Source organism: Pristiophorus japonicus, chromosome 15, assembly GCF_044704955.1.
Source record: "Pristiophorus japonicus isolate sPriJap1 chromosome 15, sPriJap1.hap1, whole genome shotgun sequence".
NCBI lineage: Eukaryota > Metazoa > Chordata > Chondrichthyes > Pristiophoridae > Pristiophorus > Pristiophorus japonicus.
Window position 1 is genome coordinate 119,515,568 of NC_091991.1, and position 22,153 is coordinate 119,537,720.

Below are 22,153 nucleotides of genomic sequence, written 5' to 3' on the forward strand. Positions count from 1 at the left end.
GTCTTCAGTTCACACCACAAACTCCATTCCCTTTCCACTGATTCGATCTCTCTCCCCGGCAACTGTCTAAGGCTGACCAAGTCTGTTTGCAACCTTGGTGTCATATTTGATAATAAATTGAGCTTCGTACCTCATATCCATTCTATCACGAAGACTGCCCATTTCCATCTTCGTAATATCGCCCGTCTCTGCCCTTACCTCAACTTATCTGCTGCTGAAACCCTCATCTATACCTTTATCACCTCTAAACTTGACTATTCCAATGCACTCCTGGCTGACCTCCCTAGTTCGACCCTCCCTAAACTTGAGATCTTCCAAAACTCTGCCACCCATGTGCCAACTCGCATCGTCCCCATCTCCCCTGTGCTTGTTGACCTACATTGGCTCCTGGTGAAGCAAGCCTCAATTTTAAAATTCTCACCCTAGTTTTCAAATCCCTCCAGGGCCTCGCCCCGCCCTATCTCTGTAATCTCCTCCAACCGTATAATACCCCAGACCTCTACGCTCCACCTATTCTGGACTTTTGAACATCCCCGATTTTAAATTCTCCACTATTGGCGGTCGTGCCTTCTGGTGCCTAGGTCCTGAGCTCTGGAATTCCCTCCTTAAATCTCTCCACCTCTCTACTTATCTTTCCTCCTTTTAGACTCTCCTTAAAACCTATCTCTTCGACCAAGCTTTTGGTAATCTGCTGTAACATCTTATATAGCTCAGTGTCAATTTTCTTTTATATAACACTGCTGTGAAGCGCATTGGGACATTTTATTACGTTAAAGGTGCTAGATAAATACAAGTTGTTGTTGTTGAGTCACCTGGACATCAAGGGCTGGAGCGCCAGGATTGCATGTGGCTCTTGGGCCACAAATTGGACACCCAAGATCTGCAATAGAGCATCACTACCTTGGAGAAAATCAAATTTGGCTGAATGTCACCAAGTAATACTGATTCACGTAGTTGTCTTTGATTTTACACTTGAATTACAAAGACATTTAAAACTAGAAAAAAATTATTATTTAGCCGTGAAAACATTCTCATATCATTAAATAATGCTATGCAACAATCTCCTAATATAAAGCTAACATTTACAGGGCACTATAATAAATTTAGCAAGATACTAAATTACACAAAAATTTGGTAAATGATTTTAACATCTGGGGATAGTGTTTCCGCTTTGGGCATAATTGTCGATTTGGGTGCAAATGTTTCCCAAAATTGTGAGAGTTTTGAGAAGAATTTTTTCCCTTAAGTTTCCACACAAATGAATTTGGATACTGCCAAACATAAAATCTACTAAGAACCAGCACATCCGCCAGCATTTTAGAATACAATTTTTAAAAATAAATCCCTTAAAAAATATTGCTTGATATATTTAAAGAGTGGTAACTTGGTGCAGTTTGATTAGTACAGCTCAAATGGATTTCTCTCAAAAAATAAGCATCAGTGTCTAGTCCACCATCTGTGAGTAACTCAATTTTGAATAACTGAAAATGACTTAAAAAAAAAAGCTATACAGAAACATTTGCTAATTATACAGTAGTCAACTTCGTAATAAATTAAAAAAATTACTCAAAAGCTATTAAAATGTGCCTATTAGTGTCCTTGCGTCTGAAAGAATAATTTTAAGAGTTTCCTCATTGGCCCGCAAACGGATATAATTAGCGGAAACTCGCCATGGTGATTCATTGAATCTGAGGCTGTGGCCAGTTTTGTGGGCAGAACCACTTTTAAACTAGTCCACAAGATCGCCGAAACTTCATTTGTGCTGGACGCACTTTGCGCTTGAAATCCCACGATTTTCTGCGCTGGTTTAGCCGATTTCGGGCGAATTGCGCCGATTGGAACAGCGCAAGCCAGCAGATACTCCAGGCCTTGATGTTGGCTGTAAATGTTAACAGCTTAGGCGATATTCAATAACCAATTTTATTTCTACCATAATGCTCAAGGCAAGCTTTAACTGCTTAATTTTTTTTCATTTAATATAATTTTATGAACTTAGCAGACATATATACATTTATTTTTTTTACAAAAGATGGGGGAAGCAATTGTTTTCAATCCTACTGAAGTAATTTGTAAATCAGATATCTAAGGCACTTTAAAGTTGGTAATTCTACTTCAAACTCTGGCTCGGTCCATTTCAATTTTTTCTTTGGTTTTTATTTTTGGTAACAGTTACCTTATCCAACCATTGGGAGGTGATATTGCCCAAGAAATTGTATGTGCTGCAGTAAAATCTCATGGAACATGGAAAAGGACAAAGAGTAATCTAGAGTCAAAATACTTAATTGGAGGAAGGCTAATTTCAGTGGTTTGAGAACAGATCTGGCCCGAGTAAATTGGAATCAAAGATTGGCAGGCAAAACTGTAATAGAACACTGGTCGGCCTTTAAAGAGGAGGTGGTTTGGGTACAGTCGAGGTACATACCCAAAGGCAGGGCAACTAAAGTCAGAGCTCCCGGATGACGAAAGAGATAGAGAGTAAGATAAAGCAGAAAAATGGGGCATATATGACTGTCAGGTTAAGAATACCAGTGAGAACCAGGTTGAATACAGGAAGTTCAGAGGACAAAGTGGGAGCATGAGAATAGATTGACAGCTAACATAAAAGGTAATCCAAAAGTCTTCTATAGGCAGATACGTAGTAAATGGGCAGCAAGTGGAGATGTGGGGCCAATTAGGGACCAAAATGAAGACATGGAGGCAGAGGGCATGGCTGGGGTACTAAATGAGTACTTTGCATCTGTCTTTACCAAGGAAGATGCTGCTGAAGAAGTCATAGTGAAAGAGGAGGTAGTTGATATTGGATAGGATAAAAATTGATGAGGAAGAGATATTAGAAAGACTGGCTGTACTTAAAGTAGATAAGTCATCAGGAGCAGATGGGATGCATCCTAGGATGCTGAGGGAAGTAAAAGTGGAAATTGCAGAGGTACTGGCCATAATCTTCTAATCCTCTTTGGATACAGGGCTGGTGCCAGAGGACTGGAGAATTGCAAATGTTACACCCTTGTTCCAAAAAGGGTACAAGGATAAACCCAGCAACTACAAGCCAGTCAGCTTAAACTTGGTGTGGGGAAGCTTTAAGAAATTATAATCTGGGACAAAATTAACAGTCACATGGTAGGGAAGCCAGCAGAGATTTGTTAAAGGCAAATTGTGTTTAACTAACTTGATTTAATTTTTTGATGAGGTAACAGAGAGGGTTAATGAGGGCAAATCAACTGATGTAGTGTACATGGACTTCCAAAAGGTGTTTGATAACGAGCCACATAAAAGGCTTGCCAGCAAAGTTGAAGGCCATGGAATAAAAGGGACAGTGGCAGCATGGGTACGAAATTGGCTAAGGGACAGGAAACAGAGAATAGTGGTGAACGGTTGTTTTTCCAGACTGGAGGAAGATATGCAGTGGTGTTCTCACTCACACACACATACATACACACACACACACACACACACACACACACACACACACCCACACCCTCCCCTACACATACATCTTCCCCGACACATACATCTTCCCCGACACATACATCTTCCCCGACACATACATCTTCCCCGACACACACACACACACCCCTACACACTCGATCAGCTTCACACTCGGGCAGGCCACATAGTTCGCATGCCAGACACGAGACTCCCTAAGCAAATGCTCTATGCGGAGCTCCTTCATGGCAAACGAGCCAAAGGTGGCCAGTGGAAACGTTACAAGGACACCCTTAAAGCCTCCCTGATAAAGTGCAACATCACCACTGACACCTGGGAGTCCCCGGCCGAAGATTGCCTTAGGCGGAGAAAGTGCATCTGGGAGGGCGTTGAGCTCTTCGAATCTCAACACCGAGAGTGTGAAAAGGTCAAGCGCAGGCATTGGAAGGAGCATGCGGCAATCCAGTCCCACCCACCCCTTCCCTCAATGAATGTCTGTCCCACCTGTGACAGGGTCTGTGGCTCTCGTATTGGACTGTTCAGCCACCAAAGAACTCACTTCAGGAGTGGAAGCAAGTCTTCCTCGATTCCAAGGGACTGCCGATGATGATGATGATGACTGGGACCACTACTTTTCTTGATTTATATTAATGATTTGGACTTAGCGGTACAGGGCACTATTTCAAAGTTTGAAGATGACAAAACTTGGAAGTATAGCGAACAGTGAGGGGGAGAGTGATAGACTTCAAAAGGACATAGACAGGCTGGTGGACTGGGCGGGTACGTGGCAGATGAAGTTTAACGCAGAAAAGTGTGAAGTGATACATTTTGGTACTTAGAACTCAGACAGGCAATATAAACTAAAGGGTACAATTCTAAAGTGAATGCAGGAACAGAGAGACCTGGGGGTATGTGCACAAATCGTTGAAGGTGGCAGGGCAGGTTGAGAAAGCAGTTAAAAAAGCATACAGGATCCTGGACTTCATAAATAGAGGCATAGAGTACAAAAGCAAGGAAGTTATGATGAACCTTTATAAAACACTGGTTTGGCCTCAACTGGAATATTGTGTCAAATTCTGGGCTATGCACTTTAGGAAGGATATGAAGGCTTTAAGAGAGGGTGCAGAAAAGATTTACAAGAATGGTTCCAGGGATGGGGGACTTCAGTTACGTGGATAGACTGGAGAAGCTGGGGTTGTTCTCCTCAGAGCAGAGAAGATTGAGAGGAGGATTAATAGAAGTGTTCAAAATCATGAGGGGTCTGGACAGAGTAGACTGAGAAACTGTTCCCATTGACTGAAGGGCCGAGAACCAGAGGACACAAAGAACCAAAAGCGACGTGAGAATGGGCCCAATTTTGGCCATGACTTGCATCAATTTTTTTTGGAGTAAGTTGTTTTTTCTGGCATAAGTTAGAAAATGCCATTTTCCCCAAAAGATTTGCTCCAGAGTTAGTCAGTTAGGTACAATTATTTTTAGGTCAGTTTTTTTTTTCCCAAAAGGGGGCATTCCCAGACACTTGTGTCAGTTTTGGCTACTTATGCCACTTTGGCCAGCAAAAACGTACTCCAGATCCACTTAGGTCAGCGTATGTGGCCAGCTCTGAAAAACCTTGCGGGAAAAAGCAGCGCACATTCAACAGACATAAGGGCAGGGATAGGGGAGGGAAGGGAACTGGAGAGGACCGCAACATACAAGCAGCAAACATTAAGGAAAAACTCAAACTAAATACAATAAAAGAAGTAAATCCTACCTTATCTTTAAAGTGTGCCCGGGAAAGGCAGCCGGCCAGCCTGTGTGTGAGGCCATTCGGCCTGGGATAGGGCAAGACAACGCACCGGAGAAGTTGCAGCTGCTGGAGATGCAGCGCATTTAATCGCGGGGGGGGGGGGGTGGGAGCGGACGGAAAAGAGAGCTGCTGGAGTTGCGTTTAATGTGGGGGGGGGGGGGGGGGAAGCCCGCCGAGCCACCCGAGAAGGTCTGCCTGGGAAAGGCAGCAGGCCGGCCTATGTGTGAGGTCATTCGGCCTGGGATAGGGGAGGGAAGTTGCAGCTGCTGGAACCAAGTTTTCTTTCTATCTCTGTCTATTGTGCATGTACGCACGTTGGAGCCGGCACCACTGCGCATGCGCGAAGGTGCCGGCAGTGTTTGCAGTGCGGGCGTTTGGCTCCGCCCCCCCACTTCAACATCGACGCCACGCCAGCACTCCGGGGACTGCACGCAGCGGCCAGGATTTTGCCGGGCGCCGTTTCCAGCGCGCAAAGTCGACGCGCTTGAGGTCAGTGCACCAACAAAACTTGTTGGGGTAAATCTAGCCCATTGAGAGGAGGTTTAATAGAAGTGTTCAAAATCATGAGGGGTCTGGACAGAGTAGATTGAGAAACTGTTCCCATTGGCTGAAGGCCGACAACCAGAGGACACAAATGTAAGCTGATTGGCAGAAGAACCAAAAGCGACGTGAGAATCTTTTTCACACAGCGAGTGGTTAGAATCTGCCTGAAAGGGTGGTGCAGGCAGATTCAATCGTGGCTTTCAAAATGGAATTGGTAACATACCTAAAGGAAAAAAATTTGCAGCTCTACGGGAAAGGGCGGGGGAGTGGGACCAGCTGTCCACTCCCCTGCTCTTCCCCATAGCCCTGAAAACTTTTCCTTTTCAACCATCTTCAGCCCTCTCACTGTCATCTTTCTTGCCATCACTCTCTCACCAACTCTTCCTGTATCGTTTTCAAATTAACATGCACAACTATGCTGATATTAACATGTACAGAAAACCGTACACTAAAATTGGCTATTTAAAAAAAATATCTGACTTGCCTGTCCAGCTAGTACTGCTCAACAGTAATGCAGGTCTTCCTCGGACATGTGTGACATTACCGGTACCAATATTCAATTCTGTAAAGGCTGTCTGTTCCAAATTAGAAAGCACAGATTCTGTCCTAGTTTCACAACAAAAATGTAAAGTTTACCATCAATATCGTTAAGTAGGTTTACTTTCTACAAAACGTGTTTAGAAAAATAGCAGTCATACCAGTAGTGGAACTTTCCTATATTTGATTTCAACCTTTTTTGAAATTAAAATTATAAAGTACGAAAAAGGTCAGGCAATGCTCAGTTTTACCACAAAGTATTTAACAAACAAAATGTTTACAATTACAGTATTAACATTTTCTAGCAAAAATATAAAACATACCTTGCTTTAAATGGGGCAAAATCATTAGCAAGCTTCTTAAACAGCTTATGTTGCAATTCTAGAGGAGTTTCTCTAAAAATGGGAGGTGGACAGTCATATAATGTGATTGCCCTGTGATAGAAAAAGTTTTTTTTTTAGTTAAAATATATTCAACCTAGTAAACTCATCAATAACCAGTTGTTTGTATGAATGTCTATAAAAGCATATTATGTAAAAAAACTGAACTATGTTTTTCCTCTAAAGAACTTGACTGGATAGTAGGGAGGGGTCTGCATTTTAATTTTGACATAACTAGAGCTAAAATGGAAGCAGTCTTTCCTAGTTCAATTTCAAAATGAAAACCAGAGCCTGGTTGCCTGTGAGACACAGGCCAGGTTGTTTGATCTGTAAGTTAGTCGGAATACAGAGAATTTGTTTTGGGCGCTAATTCAGTTCTACTTTGTGAAAGCTTTCACAGGTCCTGGGTAACGCTTGCTCGATCATTCTATGCAATAAGCTCCAAGCTCCAGTATGAACTTGATCTTGGTTGATTGATAACTCAATCCTCAGGGGCACATTATATGAAATATATACTGGGACTTCCCTCAGCATCTTTAGTTCTAGCCAGAGATTCGATTTCTGTGGATTGGTCATTTCACATCACCAACATGTAACTTCAAATTGTGACAGTCTATGAAAAAATAATTCATCTAAAAGTCATATTGTTTACCAAGAAATATATTCACAAAAATATATGTTAACCCTGTGGAACTTAAATGAGTACATTAGGAAAAAGAATAATGGTCAACATTTTAAAAATTGAAGTCAGGATTGAGTGGTATGTATACACAAAATATTCAGAACAAAATTGGACAATCAGATACATTAATAACTTGGGAGGAATACGATTTAATAGCTAGAAGAGATATAGCTTAGCTTTGGACAGGATTGGGAACATGATTCCTGACCCAAATTAACTGGTCAGAAAAGTTAGGAAACTGATCGATAGATCAGCAGTGGGAAATCTTGAAATAGGATATAGTATAAATTAGATATGCTCTGTTAAGATAAAAAGGGGTACAAAGAATAGAGTTCTGTGGCTGAAGGGAGATGAAAACTAAACAAACTTAAAAGGAAGACATATGATATAATTGTTAGGTTAATGATACTAAACATAATCATGAGGAATAGAAGTACTGTAGGTAGGTGAAAAAGGAGGTTAGAAAGGAAAAAATAATAAAAAATAAAAATTCATGGGATGCCCATCCCTAATTGTCCATGGGAAGATGGTGGTGAGCTGCCTTCCTGAACCACTGCAGTCCGTGAAGGTATTCCCACCGTGCTGTTAGGGAGGGAGTTCCAGGATTTTGACCCAGGAACGATGAAGGAACAGCAATATACTTCCAAGTCAGGATGGTGTGTGACTTGGAGGGGAACGTGGACGTGGTGGTGTTCCCATGCACCTGCTGCCCTTGTCCTTCTAGGTGGTAGAGGTCGTGGGTTTGGGAGGTGCTATCAAAGTAGCCTTAGCCAGTTGCTGCAGTGCATCTTGTAGATGGTACACATTGAAGTCACGGTACGTCGGTGATGGAGGGAGTGAATGTTGAAGGTGGTGGATGGGGTGCCAATCAAGCGGGCTGCCTTGTCCTCGATGGTGTCGAGCTCCTTGAGTGTTATTGGAGCTGCACTCATCCAGGCAAGTGGAGAGTATTCCATCACACTCCTGACTTGTGCATTGTTAATGGTGGAAAGGCTTTGGGGAGTCAGGAGGTGAGACACTTACCACAGAATACCCAGCCTCTGACCTGCTCTTGTTGCCACAGTATTTATGTGACTGGGCCAGTTAAGTTTCTGGTCAATAGTGACCCCCAGGATGTTGAAGGTGGGGAATTTGGTGATGGTAATGCCGCTAATGTCAAGGGGCGGCAGTTAGACTCTAGCTTGTTGGAGATGATCATTGTCTCGCATGTGTGTGACATGAATGTTACTTGCCACTCATCAGCCCAAGCCTGAATATCGTCCAGATCTTGCTGCATACATGCTTTATTATCTGAGGAGTTGCGAATGGCACTGAACACTGTGCAGTCATCAGCAAACATCCCCACTTCTGACCTTATGAAAAAAGGGTAGCAGATAAAAGGAAATATCAAGTGCTTTTATAAAAAAAAGACAAACCACTGCAAGAATGAGAGCATAAGTATACTAGAGGAGGATACATAGGGGAAAAAAATGAATTCTGCAAAAAATAGAACTCAAATTGGATAAGTCACCTTGTGCTGTTCAAAGAAATCAGAGGAGATAGCTGAGGTTCTGATCACCATTTTACAATCCTCATTAAACACACTGATTGTGGGACTGGAGTAGAGAATAGCCAATGTAACACCGTTGTTACAGAAGGAGAAAGATAATGCTACTGGTTAAGCAAACTCTTAAAATCTATAATTCAAGATAAAATTAGAGAGCATTTAGAAATGTAGACATTACTCATGTATGGCCAGCATGAATTTATTAAAGACAACTTGACTTTCACAAATCTGAGACTTTTTTTTGAAGAAATGACTGAATGGATACAAAGAATGCAGTAGATGCATTGCAGAATACAGCACAGGAGGCAGTAATTTGGCCCATAGTAACCAGCTCGTTGAAGGAGCTATGAAAATTAGAATATGAGAACATAAGAAATAGGAGGAGGAGGAGGTCACCTGGCCCCTCGAGCCTGCTCCGCCAGTTAATAAGATTATGGCTGAACTGACCATGGACTCATCTCTACTTCCCTGCCTGCTCCCCATAATCCTTTATTCCCTTATCGCTCAAAAATCTGTCCATCTCCGCCTTAAATATATTCAATGACCCAGCCTCCACAGCTCTCTGGGGCAGAGAATTCCAGATTTACAATCCTCAGAGAAGAAATTCCTTCTCATCTCAGTTTTAAATGGTCGGCCCCTTATTCTGAGACTATGCCCCCTAGTTTTAGTTTCCCATATGAGTGGAAATATCCTCCTTGTCGAGCCCCCTCATTATCTTATATGTTTCAATAAGATCACTTCTCATTCTTCTGAACTCCAATGATTATAGGCCCAACCTATCTTCATAAGTCAACCCCCTCATCTCCGGAATCAACCTAGTGAACCTTCTCTAAACAGCCTCTAATGCAAATATATCCTTCCTTAGGAGACCAAAACTGTATGCAGTACTCTAGGTGTGGCCTCACCAATACCCTGTACAGTTGTAGCAGGACTTCTCTGCTTTTATACTCTATCCCCCTTGCAATAAAGGACAACATTCCATTTGCCTTCCTGATTACTTGCTGTACCTGCATACTAACTTTTTTGTGTTTCAAGCACAAGGACCCCCAGGTCCCTCTGTGCTGCAGCACTTTGCAATTTTTCTCCATTTAAATTATAATTTGCTTTTCTATTTTACTGCCAAAGTGGATAACCTCACATTTTGCCACATTATACTCCATGTGCCAAATTTTTGCCCACTCACTTAGCCTGTCTATATCCCTTTGCAGATTTTGTGTGTCCTCCTCACAATTTGCTTTCCCACACATCTTTGTATCAGCAAACTTGGCTACATTACACTCAGTCCCTTCATCCAAGTCATTAATATAAGATTGTAAATAGTTGAGGACCCAGCACCGATCCCTGCGGCACCCCATTAGTCGCTGTTTGCCAACCGGAAAATGACCCATTTATCCCGACTCTCTGTTTTCTGTTAGTTAGCCAATCCTCTATCCATGCTAATATATTATCCCCAACCCTGTGAATGTTTACCTTGTGCAGTAACCTTTTATGTGGCACCTTATCGAGTGCCTTCTGGAAATCCAAATACACCACATCCACTGGTTCCCCCTTATCCACCCTGCTCATTACATCCTCAAAGATCTCCAGCAAATTTGTCAAACATGATTTCCCTTTCAGAAAACCATGCTGACTCAGCTTGATTGAATTATGCTTTTCCAAATGTCCCACTACTGCTTCCTTAATAATGGACTCCAGCATTTTCCTAATGACAGATGTTATGCTAACTGGTCTACAGTTTCCTGCTTTTTGTCTGCCTCCTTTTTTTAAAAATAGTCCCACTCCCTAGCTCTGCGATTTTGAAAGTTACTGCTTCCACTACTCTGTCTGGCAGTGCATTCCAGATCATAACACGCTGCGTAAAATAATTTCTCCCCTCTGGTTCCTCTGCCAATTACCATAAATCTATCTCCTCTCGTTACTGAACCTCCTGACAGTGAAAACAGTTTCTCCCTATCTACTCTATCAAAATCCCTCATAATTTTGAGCATCTTATTGGGCCCAAATTTCCCCAACCCCTTTTTCCGGCGCGCTCTCCCGAGATGCGCCGACTGTGTATGCTCAAAACGGCGCCAAAAAACTTACCAACAATTCTGGCCACTCTGCTGTGTCTCCCGGGTCCTGGCACGGCGTATATAGAGCAGTGGGGGGCGGAGCTACATCCCTGCGCTGAAAACAGTGCCGGCAGCTGCGCACATGCGCAGTGGAGTCTGCCGCATGCGCAGTAGCTCCTCGCCCTCCCAGTGCGTCCTGCAGGCTGTGTGCCTGACCCGATGCTCGCCGTCCCTATCCCTGGCCGAAGGGACGACCCGATGTTCGCCGCCCCTATCCCTGGCCGAAGGGACGACCCGATGTTCGCCGCCCCTATCTCTGGCCGAAGGGACGACCCGATGTTCGCCGCCCCTATCCCTGGCCGAAGGGACGACCCGATGTTCGCCGCCCCTATCCCTGGCCGAAGGGACGACCCGATGTTCACCGCCCCTATCCCTGGCCGAAGGGACGACCCGATGTTTGCCGCCCCTATCCCTGGCCGAAGGGACGACCCGATGTTCGCCGTCCCTATCCCTGGCCGAAGGGACGACCCGATGTTCACCGTCCCTATCCCTGGCCGAAGGGACGACCCGATGTTCTCCGCCCCTATCCCTGGCCGAAGGGACGACCCGATGTTCGCCGCCCCTATCCCTGGCCGAAGGGACGACCCGATGTTCACCGTCCCTATCCCTGGCCGAAGGGACGACCCGATGTTCGCCGCCCCCATCCCTGGCCGAAGGGACGACCCAATGTTCACCGCCCCTATCCCTGGCCGAAGGGACGACCCGATGTTCGCCGCCCCTATCCCTGGCCGAAGGGACGACCCGATGTTCGCCGCCCCTATCCCTGGCCGAAGGGACGACCCGATGTTCGCCGTCCCTATCCCTGGCCGAAGGGACGACCCGATGTTCGCCGTCCCTATCCCTGGCCGAAGGGACGACCCGATGTTCGCCGTCCCTATCCCTGGCCGAAGGGACGACCCGATGTTCGCCGTCCCTATCTCTGGCCGAAGGGACGACCCGATGTTCGCCGTCCCTATCCCTGGCCGAAGGGACGACCCGATGTTCGCCGTCCCTATCCCTGGCCGAAGGGACGACCCGATGTTCGCCGCCCCTATCTCTGGCCGAAGGGACGACCCGATGTTCTCCGCCCCTATCCCTGGCCGAAGGGACGACCCGATGTTCTCCGCCCCTATCCCTGGCCGAAGGGACGACCCGATGTTTGCCGCCCCTATCCCTGGCCGAAGGGACGACTCGATACTCTTCAACAGCACTGCACGGGCAAACTATGCTGCACATCACAGAGCCATGGTTGAAGTAAGTTAGGGGTGCTAGCAGGAGTTGCATGTCTGTCAGACAGGTTTCCACGGAGTTCATGGAATCCTGTTGTTTCGAAACACCAGCAGCCGTAGTGAATCGCTTAGCAGAGTGTGCACAGTTGCATGCACGAGCCATTGGGACTCGCGTACAAGGAACTTTTTTTTTATAGCCGGGTGGGAGGGGTATCATTTTGTCTTTAAAGAAAAGTCTAGTTCTGATGCAGTTAAACATATTTCTGTAATATTAAATGCTGAATTTTCGTAACAATAAGCTAAGAGCATAGAGCGAGGCTAGTGGTAATCTGAAACGTTAATATGCTATCCAGAGATGGACAGCATAGCTAGTCCAAAGACATGCTGGCATCAATGCTGCTTAATTTCAGTGAGAAACTCTCGGGTCAATCCAACGTTTAACTAGATTTTGGGTGTCAATATGTTGAAATGGACAAAAGCATTTTAGACTATAAAAGATAGTTTTCATTTAATGTTGAGAGGATAGCCAATCTGTGTGAACTAATGTACGTTGTTTGGTCCAGCCTCGAGCCCTTGGTAACTTAAGTTTTTTTATTTTTTATTTATTATTGGTGGTTTTTATGCTTCTTGAATGTTGTTGTGAAGGTGTTTAATGCTTTGCAAGGTTCTCTCACTTCCCTTCTCTCCCCCCCCCCCATCTCTGGTTACCTGTGCTGATTTCTTAACTCTCCGCAAGGGTTTTCTGTGCGGGCCACATACGCTGGCCTAAGTTGGTTTGGAGCAACTATTAGCTGTCCAAACTGGCTTAAATGGCCAACTCAGGTGTAGGTGGCTGGTAACAACCCCTTTTGATAAAAAAACAAAACTAAAAAAAATCCTAACTAACTCACTTACACTGGCGCAAATTAAATGCGCAGAATGGGAATTTTTAAGATACTCCAGGAAAATCAAGTTGTTCCAAAAAAAAGAGCAACTCCTGGGGAAATTTGGGACCATTAAATCTCCTGTTAATCTTTTCTGCTCCAAGGAGAATAATTCCAATTTCTATAGTCTCGCCACATAACTGAAGTCCCCCATCCCTGGTAACATTCTAGTAAATCTCCTCAGTACCCTCGAAGGCCTTAACATCCTTCCTAAAGTGTGGTGCCTCCAGGATTGGTAAAATACTCCATCTGAGGCCTAACCAGTTATTTATAAAAGCTGACCATAACTTCTTTGAATTTGTACTCTATGTCTCTATTTATAAAGCCAAGGATCCGTATGTTTTTAACAGCAATATCAACTTGCCCTGCTACCTTCAAAGACATGCGTGCATGAACCCCCAAATCTTGCTGTTCCTGCACCCACTTTAAAATTGTACCATTTTATTTATATTGTCTCTCCTCATTCTTCCTTCCAAAATGTATCACTTTACACTTTTCTGCATTAAATTTCATCTGCCATGTGCCTGCCCATTTCACCAGCCTGTCTATGCCCTCCTGAAGTCTGATACTATCCTGCTCATTGTTTCCGAGTTTTTGAGTTTTGTGCCATCTGCAGACTTTGAAATTATGCGCTTTATACCCACACGATACATCAAAAAGAGCAGTGGTCCCTGGGGGCCACCATTGTATACCTCCCTCCAATCTGACAAATAACCGTTCACCACTACTCTCGGCTTTCTGTCCCTTAGCCAATTTTGTATCCACACGGCCACTGCCCCTTTAATCCCACGAGTTTCAATTTTGCTAACAAGTCTATTATGTGGTACCTTATCAAATGCCTTTTAAAAATCCATATACACAACATCAACTGCTCATCAACCCCCTCAGTTACTTAAAAGAACTCAAATCATGTGCAGGCACATGGCAGATTAAATTTACAAGTAACAGCAATAGCACTAAAACATCATAATGTAAAACAGAAGAGGACCTCCAAGCCACAGAAAGTTAGAAAAATAAATGAGGCTGGGAGGGACTTTCACACTAGAAGTTTGATTCCATTCAAAGAAGATAACCAGTTTTCTAAAATTCTTCATGTTTATAACTCTCTGAATGGAGGCAGTAATCGAAAATGTACACAAATTGATACTAGGATAAGATGATCGCAATTTTTTTTTCTGATGTGGAAACAAGAAAGTTATCAGCAGCCAACAACAGGAGAAAAAGAACTTGGGGCATGGCCTAGGAAAGTTTTGTATGCAACACATTGTTGGAACAAGTGGGCAACTTTATCAAAGGGACAGCTGGCTCTCCCCTGTGAGAAACAATATACTATTTTTCTGTAAAGGCTAAATTAATGAGGCAGAAATGATCCTGCATTGGGTTAAGACACATTGCAGTGTTGAAGGAATCTAACCAATGTTTCATTACAGAGAAGGAATTTGGAAGCCGAATGAAAACACATTTACCTCTTCCCATAGGTATAAAAATCTTAAAGATCAATTGAGAGAACTGAAATAAATGGACAGTAATAGGTATCAAAGCTGTGGCACATATAAACTTGCAATTATCAAGTTCTCCAGATAAAGAAATACTGTGAGTTTCAACACAATTTCTATCGTATTTGTTTTGTGCTTACTCTGTATCTTTCAGTAACTCTGAACCATGTGGTGTGTATAAATAAAACATTTACCGTGATTTTTTTTCATCGCTATGTTGTTACAATTGCTGCTTCTTCATACTGTACACTATGCCACAAGTAGGATGATGTGCCAGGCAACTTTCCATAAAAATCAGTGTATTAGCCAGAAACGTCCACGTTATGCAACATAGCCTCAGAACACAAGCATTCCAGGATGAAACCAACCTATCCCAAATGTACTATAGGAAGACTAAGTCATGGGTTCCCATTGATGCTAATCAGTAAAAACAAAAGGTTACAAGCTGGGTTTACTCACAAAACACAACAGTGCAGAATATGCTTGAAGAGATTCTGTTCATTAGGCTAGGGTTTCCATCCATAATGATAAAGTATACATTAAATACAATGCACGTGTCAGGACAAATCAGTATGCATGCTCACTTGATATTCCAGTTCACTCTCAAATCCTCTTTCATAGCTTCAGTGACACACAAATTTGAATCAGAGAGCTTTCCAAAAAAACGTTCATACCTAATTTAAAAAAAAATCAATTAAATCAAAGCAAACATTTATCACAAATTATGCAACTATAAGGATTGCATTTATTGCCTTTTAACTTTCAAAAAATGTTTTTTTCCCCCAGATAGCATATATAAAATATAAAACTATAAATTTCCATTTTATTTTAATAAATCTATAGTATATTAAATTGAATTTGTGGAGGGGATCGGTGATATTAAAAACTCCTATGGCAACCTCCTCTGATGGAAAATCTCATTATAAAAGTGTCACATTTACCTGCAACATCTGCTGATGGCACTATGATGGGGGTCTTCAATGTTTAAAAGTATTACAGCTTCCCTCTCATGATGTATAACACCTAGTGTGACCCAATCGCTGTCATTTTATATGGTTAAATATTTTCAGTCTTCCTGGCCACAGGGGGACACCGGAGCACGATATGCCTCTTCAAAGCAACAGACTGCCACTTTGTTGAGATCCTAGTTTTGCGGGTTTCATAAAAGATAGAATCACAGAATGGTACATAACAAAAGGAGGCCATTCGGCCCATCGAGTCGGTACCGGCTCTATTGAAGGGCAATCCAGTTACTCCTGCTCTTTCCCCATTTCCCTGCAATGTTTTCTCCTCCAAGTATTTATCCAATTCTCTTTTGAAAGCTACTATTGAATGTTTCCACCACTCATCAGGCAGTGCATTCCAAATCCTAACCTCCCAGGTAAAAAAAAAATGTCCTTGTGTCGCCTCTGGTTCTTTTGCCAATCATCTTAAATCGGTGCTCGTTGGCTTTTGACCAGCCACTGGAAACAATTTCTCTTTATTTACTCTGTCTCAATCCTTCATGATTTTAAACACCTCTATCAAATCTTCTCGGTTGAAGGAACAACACTAGCTTGTCAAGTCTATCCACCCTCCGCTACCCAGAACCATTCTAGTAAATCTCTTCTGCAATCTCGCCAAAGCCTACACAACCTTCCCAAGTGTGGTGCCCAGAATTGGACACAATACATCAGCTGGGGTCGAACTAGTGTTTTATATAGGTTTAGCATAACATCCCAATTTTTGTACTCTATGCCTCTATTCCATCTGCTTTATTAACTGATTTGTTAACCTGTCCTGCCACCTTCAAAGATTTGTGTACAAACACCCCAGCTTTCTCCGTTCTTGCAGCCCCTTTAAAATTGTACCATTTAGCTTGCATTGTCTCTTCTCATTCTTCCTACCAAAATACATCACCTCACACTTCTCTGCATTGAATGTCATCTGCCATGTGTTCGCTTTTCCACCAGTCTATGACCTCCCAGAAGTCTATCACTATCTTCCTGTGTTTACTACACTTCCAAATTTCGTGTCACCTGCAAATTTTGAAATGCTGCCCTGTAGCCCCAAATTAATAACATAAGAAATAGGAGCAGAAGTAGGCCAATTGGCCCCACAAGCCTGCTCCGCCATTCAATAAGATCATGGCTGATCTGATCTTGGCCTCAACTCCACTTCCCTGCCCGCTCCCCATAACACTTGACTCCTTTATCGTTCAAAAATCTGTCCATCTCTGCTGTAAATATATTCAATGACAGCCTCCACAGCTCTCTGGGGTAGAGAATTCCAAAAATTCACAACCCTCAGCACTGCCGTTTTAAATGGGTGACCCCTTATTCTGGTACTATGCCCCCAATTCAAGATTCCGCCATGAGGAGAAACATCCTCTCAGCATCTACCCTGTCAAGCCCCCTCAGAATCTTATACATTTCAATAAGATCGCCTCTCATTCTTCTAAACTCCAATGAGTATAGGCCCAACCTGCTCAACCTTTCTTCATAAGTCAACCCCCTCATCTCAGAAATTAATCTCGTGAACCTTCTCTGAACTGCCTCCAATGCAAGTATATCCCTCCTTAAATAAGGAAACCAAAACTGTATGCAGGACTCCAGGTGTGGTCTCACCAATACCCTGTACAGTTGTAGCAGGACTTCTCTGCTTTTATACTCCATCCCCCTTGCAATAAAGGCCAACATTCCATTTGCCTTCCTGATTACTTGCTGTACCCTCATGCTAATGTTTTGTGTTTCATGTACAAGGATCTCTAGCGGGACATCTCGATAGGAATAGTGCAATCAAGCAGACGCAACATGGATTCATGAAGGGGAAATCATGTTTAACTAATTTACTGGAATTCTTTGAGGCTATAACGAGCATGGTGGATAGGTGTACCGATGGATGTGGTGTATTTAGATTTCCAAAAGGCCTTCGATAAGGTGCCACAGAAAGGGTTACTGCAGAAGATAAAGGTATGCGGAGTCAGAGGAAATGTATTAGCATGGATAGAGAATTGGCTGGTGAACAGAAAGCAGAGAGTCGGGATAAATGGGTCCTTTTCGGGTTGGAAATCTGTGGTTAGTGGTGTGCCACAGGGATCGGTGCTGGGACCACAACTGTTCACAATATACATAGACGACCTGGAAGAGGGGACAGAGAGTAATGTAACAAAATTTGCAGATGACACAAAGATTAGTGGGAAAGCGGGTTGTGTAGAGGACACAGAGAGGCTGCAAAGAGATTTAGATAGGTTAAGCGAATGGGCTAAGGTTTGGCAGATGGAATACAATGTCGGAAAATGTGAGGTCATCCACCTTGAAAAAAAAACAGTAAAAGGGAATATTATTTGAATGGGGAGAAATTACAACATGCTGCGGTGCAGAGGGACCGGGGGCATGAAACTCTTTTTGGAACCGGGGGCATGAAACTCTTTTGAGTTTACCTGCGAAAACATAAAACATGTATCCGTGCCACCCGACCTGGATGACACACACAAGACATTTACAAGGCCCTTTTTTTTTTGGGGGGGGGGGTTTTTTGTGGTTTTTTTTTGGGCACTAAAATCAAATTTTTCCTTTTTCCAGTGCCCCCTATAAAAGGAGAGGGGGACACTAAAAGCACCGGCAATTAAAACAAATTAAACTTTAAAACGTAAAATCAAATTAAAATTTGGTTGCCGGGCGTGATGATGCACTCCAGTCCCTCCGGTGCCCACCTCTCGCGGAAGGCCGCGAGCGTACCGGTGGACACCGCGTGCTCCATCTCCAAGGACACCCTGGACCGGATGTAAGAGCGGAAGAGAGGCAGGCAGTCAGGTTGAACGACCCCCTCGACCGCCCGCTGCCTGGACCGGCTGATGGCACCCTTGGCCGTGCCCAGGAGCAGTCCTACGAGGAGGCCTTCGGACCTACCCGCTCCCCTCCGCACAGGGTGCCCAAAGATCAGGAGAGTGGGACTGAAGTGCAGCCAGAATTTCAGGAGCAGCCCCTTCAAGTAATGGAACAGGGGCTGCAACCTCGTGCACTCAATAAAAACATGGAACACGGACTCCTCCAGACCGCAGAAATTGCAGGCGGCCTGGGAGTCCGTGAACCGGCTTAAAAATTTATTGCACGGCACTGCTCCGTGCACCACCCTCCAGGCCAAGTCCCCGATGAATAGTGGGAGGACCCCTGCGTAGAGTGCCCTCCATCGGGGACCCCCGCCTCCTCCGGACGGCAAGATGGTACGCCATGGCGTGTCCGGACGGCCGGCGAGGATGGCAAAGTTGAGGGTGTGCAGGAGCAGCCCGTACAGGAAACCCCTCCGCGCGGAACTGAAAGGCACGGAGGGGATTTCCCCGAGGCGGCTCAAGTTGTGAACCGGGGGCATGAATCCCAAAAAGTTAGTTTGCAGGTGCAGCAGGTAATCAGGAAGGCGAATGGAATGTTGGCCTTCATTGCGAGAGGGATGGAGTACAAAAGCAGGGAGGTCCTGCTGCAACTGTACAGGGTATTGGTGAGGCCCTACCTGGAGTACTGCGTGCAGTTTTGGTCACCTTACTTAAGGAAGGATATACTAGCTTTGGAGGGGGTACAGAGACGATTCACTAGACTGATACCGGAGATGAGGGTGTTACCTTATGATGATAGATTGAGTAGACTGGGTCTTTACTCGGAGTTCAGAAGGATGAGGGGTGATCTCATAGAAACATTTAAAATAATGAAATGGATAGACAAGATAGAGGCAGAGAGGTTGTTTCCACTGGTCGGGGTGACAAGAACTAGGGGGCACAGCCTCAAAATACGGGGGAGCCAATTTAAAACCGAATTGAGAAGGAATTTCTTCTCCCAGAGGGTTGTGAATCTGTGGAATTCTCTGCCCAAGGAAGCAGTTGAGGCTAGCTCTTTGAATGTATTCAAATCACAGAGAGATAGATTTTTAACCAATAAGGGAATTAAGGGTTATGGGGAGCGGGCAGATATGTGGAGCTGAGTCCACGGCCAGATCAGCCATGATCTTGTTGAATGGCAGAGCAGGCTCGAGGGGCTAGATGTCCTACTCCTGTTCCTAATTCTTATGTTCTTATGACCTCCAGATCTCTCTGTACTGCAGCATTTAGCAATCGCTCTCCATTTAAATAATAATTTGCTTTTTTATTTTTCCTACCAAAGTGGATAACCTCACATTTTCCCACATTGTACCCCATCTGCCAAATCTGTGCCCACTCACTTAGCCTGTCTATATCCCTTTGCAGAATTGTTGCATCCTACTCATAACTTGCTTTCCCACCTATCTTTGTATAATCAGCAAATTTGGCTCCTACATTTGGTCCCTTCATCCAAGTCATTAACATAGATTGTAAATAGTTGAGGCTCCATCACTGATCCATGTGGCACCCCACTAGTTGAAGTTTGCCAACCTGAAAATAACTCATTTATCCCAACCCTCTCTTTTCTGTTAGTTAGCCAATCCTCTATCCATATTGCTCCCAACCCCATGAGCTCTTATCTTGTGCAATAACCTTTTAAGTGGCACTTTATCGAATGCCTTTGTGCCCTCAAAGAACTACAGCAAATTTGTCAAACATGATTTCGCTTTCAGAAAACCATGCTGACTCTGCTTGATGTGTATTATGATTTTCTAAATGTCCAGCTATTACTTCCTTAATAATGGACTCCAGCAATTTCTCAACGACAGATGTTAGGTTAACTGGTCTATAGTCTCCTGCTTTCTGTCTCCCTCCTTACTTAAATAGGGGCGTTACATTTGTGGTTTTCCAATCCTCTTGGACCTCTAGATTTGGACATAACTCCTTGTGCCCGACAACATGGGTGATCAACATACTGATTTTTTTTTTTTAAGTATCCCAGAATTCAAAACCATTTATATTAATTGAATAAAAAAATGATCATTTGTTTTATTGAGGTGAAAAATGTTAATGCAGTGCTAAATATGTAAAAATTCAACCCAGAAGAATACACTTCAATCATTATGCTATTACATTAAATGGTAACTATTAAAGGCAGGGGCAGGGACAGAGATCTGGGGGTTCACATCCCAAATATCTGAAGGTGGCTGGACCAAGTTGATAAAGCTGTTAAAGAGCACATGGGATCCTTTGCTGTATAAGTAGAAACAAAGAACAAATGCAAGACGTTATGGTGAACCTTTATAAACTGGATAGGCTGCAGCTAGAGTCTCGTGTCAAATGGTGGGCAGCAACATTCCCTATAAGCTGTGCAGCCGCCCAGCAGTTTTCCAGGTCTGCGCAGCCCGGGACCAGCTTCTTCAATGTTAATGTGCAAAACTGTGAATGGGCTACGCAGCCCCCCAAAATATCAGGGGAAACATTGCTGGGCACCACACTTTAGGAAGTAGGTCAATGCCTTGGAGAGGGTGTAGAGATTTACCAGAAATCGTACCAGGGCTGAGGGACTTCAGTTGTGTGGAGACGAGAGAAGCTGGGATTGTTCACAATGGAGCAGAGAAGGAGAAGGGGAGATTTAATAGAGGTGTTGTAAATAATGAGAGATTTGAACAGAATAGAGAGAGAGAAACTGTTTCCACTGGCAGGAGGGACGGTAACCAGAGGACAGAAATTTAAGATAATTAGCAAAAAATACCAGGGGGGAAATGCAGAGTTTTTTTTAAATGCGGCGAGTCATTATGATCGGAAATGCTCTGCCTAAAAGGAGATTTAATAGTAACTTTCAGAAGATAATTAGATATATACTTGGAAAGGGGAAATTTGCAGGGCTATGAGGAAAGTGCAGGGGAATGGGACTAACTAGATAGCTCTATCAAAGAGCCCGCACAAACACGATGGGCCGAATAACCTTCTTCTGTGCTGTATGATTCTATGATTATTTGTGACTGAGTTAATTTGGAACATTCAGATCGGCTTTCTTTGAATTAAAGAGTGAGATTTAAATTTTGGGGTCGAAGAAAATAAAGTTCACCAGTTTGCAATCAAAATTTTTATCCAAATATTTTAAACTTACTGATTCTTCAGAAATAACTAGATGTAAAATATCTAAAATAAGATCATTTATATCAGAATTAAATATAGAATAAGTGAACTGCATACTGAAAACCATTCGGTACTAACCATTTGGCAATCAGCACAATAGGGTGATGATCTCCATGTGTCAGGCTCATAATGGTGTAACCATAATTGTGCCAGTCAATAATAAATTTACTTCCTCTCAGCAAACATACTGCCCACGTAGCTGCTATAGCAGGGAGGCCTGGTGGATTCTGTTTGGAATTGTGAAAGTAAAGCAAATAAAATTTATCTTACGACTTTATTCAAGTAGTTCAGTGGACAGAGAACAAAAAATAGAACAAGACTACATTTTTTACCTGTAGGAGCATGTATGAAGGTGCATCAATCTTTAAGAGGACATAACATATTTGCAAAGTTTGCACAAAGATCTTGACCCCATACTGAAAAATCTTTGGTCCAACTATAAAATATAAAAAAAAACCTTAATCATCTATAATTTGTGCTTACAGATGTTTGTAAAATACCTGTATTTTCACACAGATTTTTTT

General features: G+C 43.5%; 1 protein-coding gene across 4 annotated transcripts in view; it reads right to left on the reverse strand.

Annotated features, from left to right (window-relative positions):
• alg1 (ALG1 chitobiosyldiphosphodolichol beta-mannosyltransferase) overlaps positions 1–22,153 on the reverse strand; it is a 48,018-nt gene that overhangs the window by 22,610 nt on the left and 3,255 nt on the right. For 3 of the 4 annotated variants that reach the window (XR_011596810.1, XM_070900881.1, XM_070900883.1), the window contains exons 3-7: positions 21,962–22,065; positions 21,708–21,856; positions 15,223–15,312; positions 6,616–6,726; positions 6,240–6,361 (exon numbers count right to left, since the gene is read on the reverse strand). Coding sequence is in view for 3 of the 4 variants with exons in the window: in XM_070900881.1 (XP_070756982.1) it covers positions 6,240–6,361; positions 6,616–6,726; positions 15,223–15,312; positions 21,708–21,856; positions 21,962–22,065 (576 nt within the window). In the remaining variant the exon portion in view is untranslated. The remainder of the gene's footprint in view (positions 1–6,239; positions 6,362–6,615; positions 6,727–15,222; positions 15,313–21,707; positions 21,857–21,961; positions 22,066–22,153) is intronic. The other variant, XM_070900882.1, reaches the window with a different exon arrangement.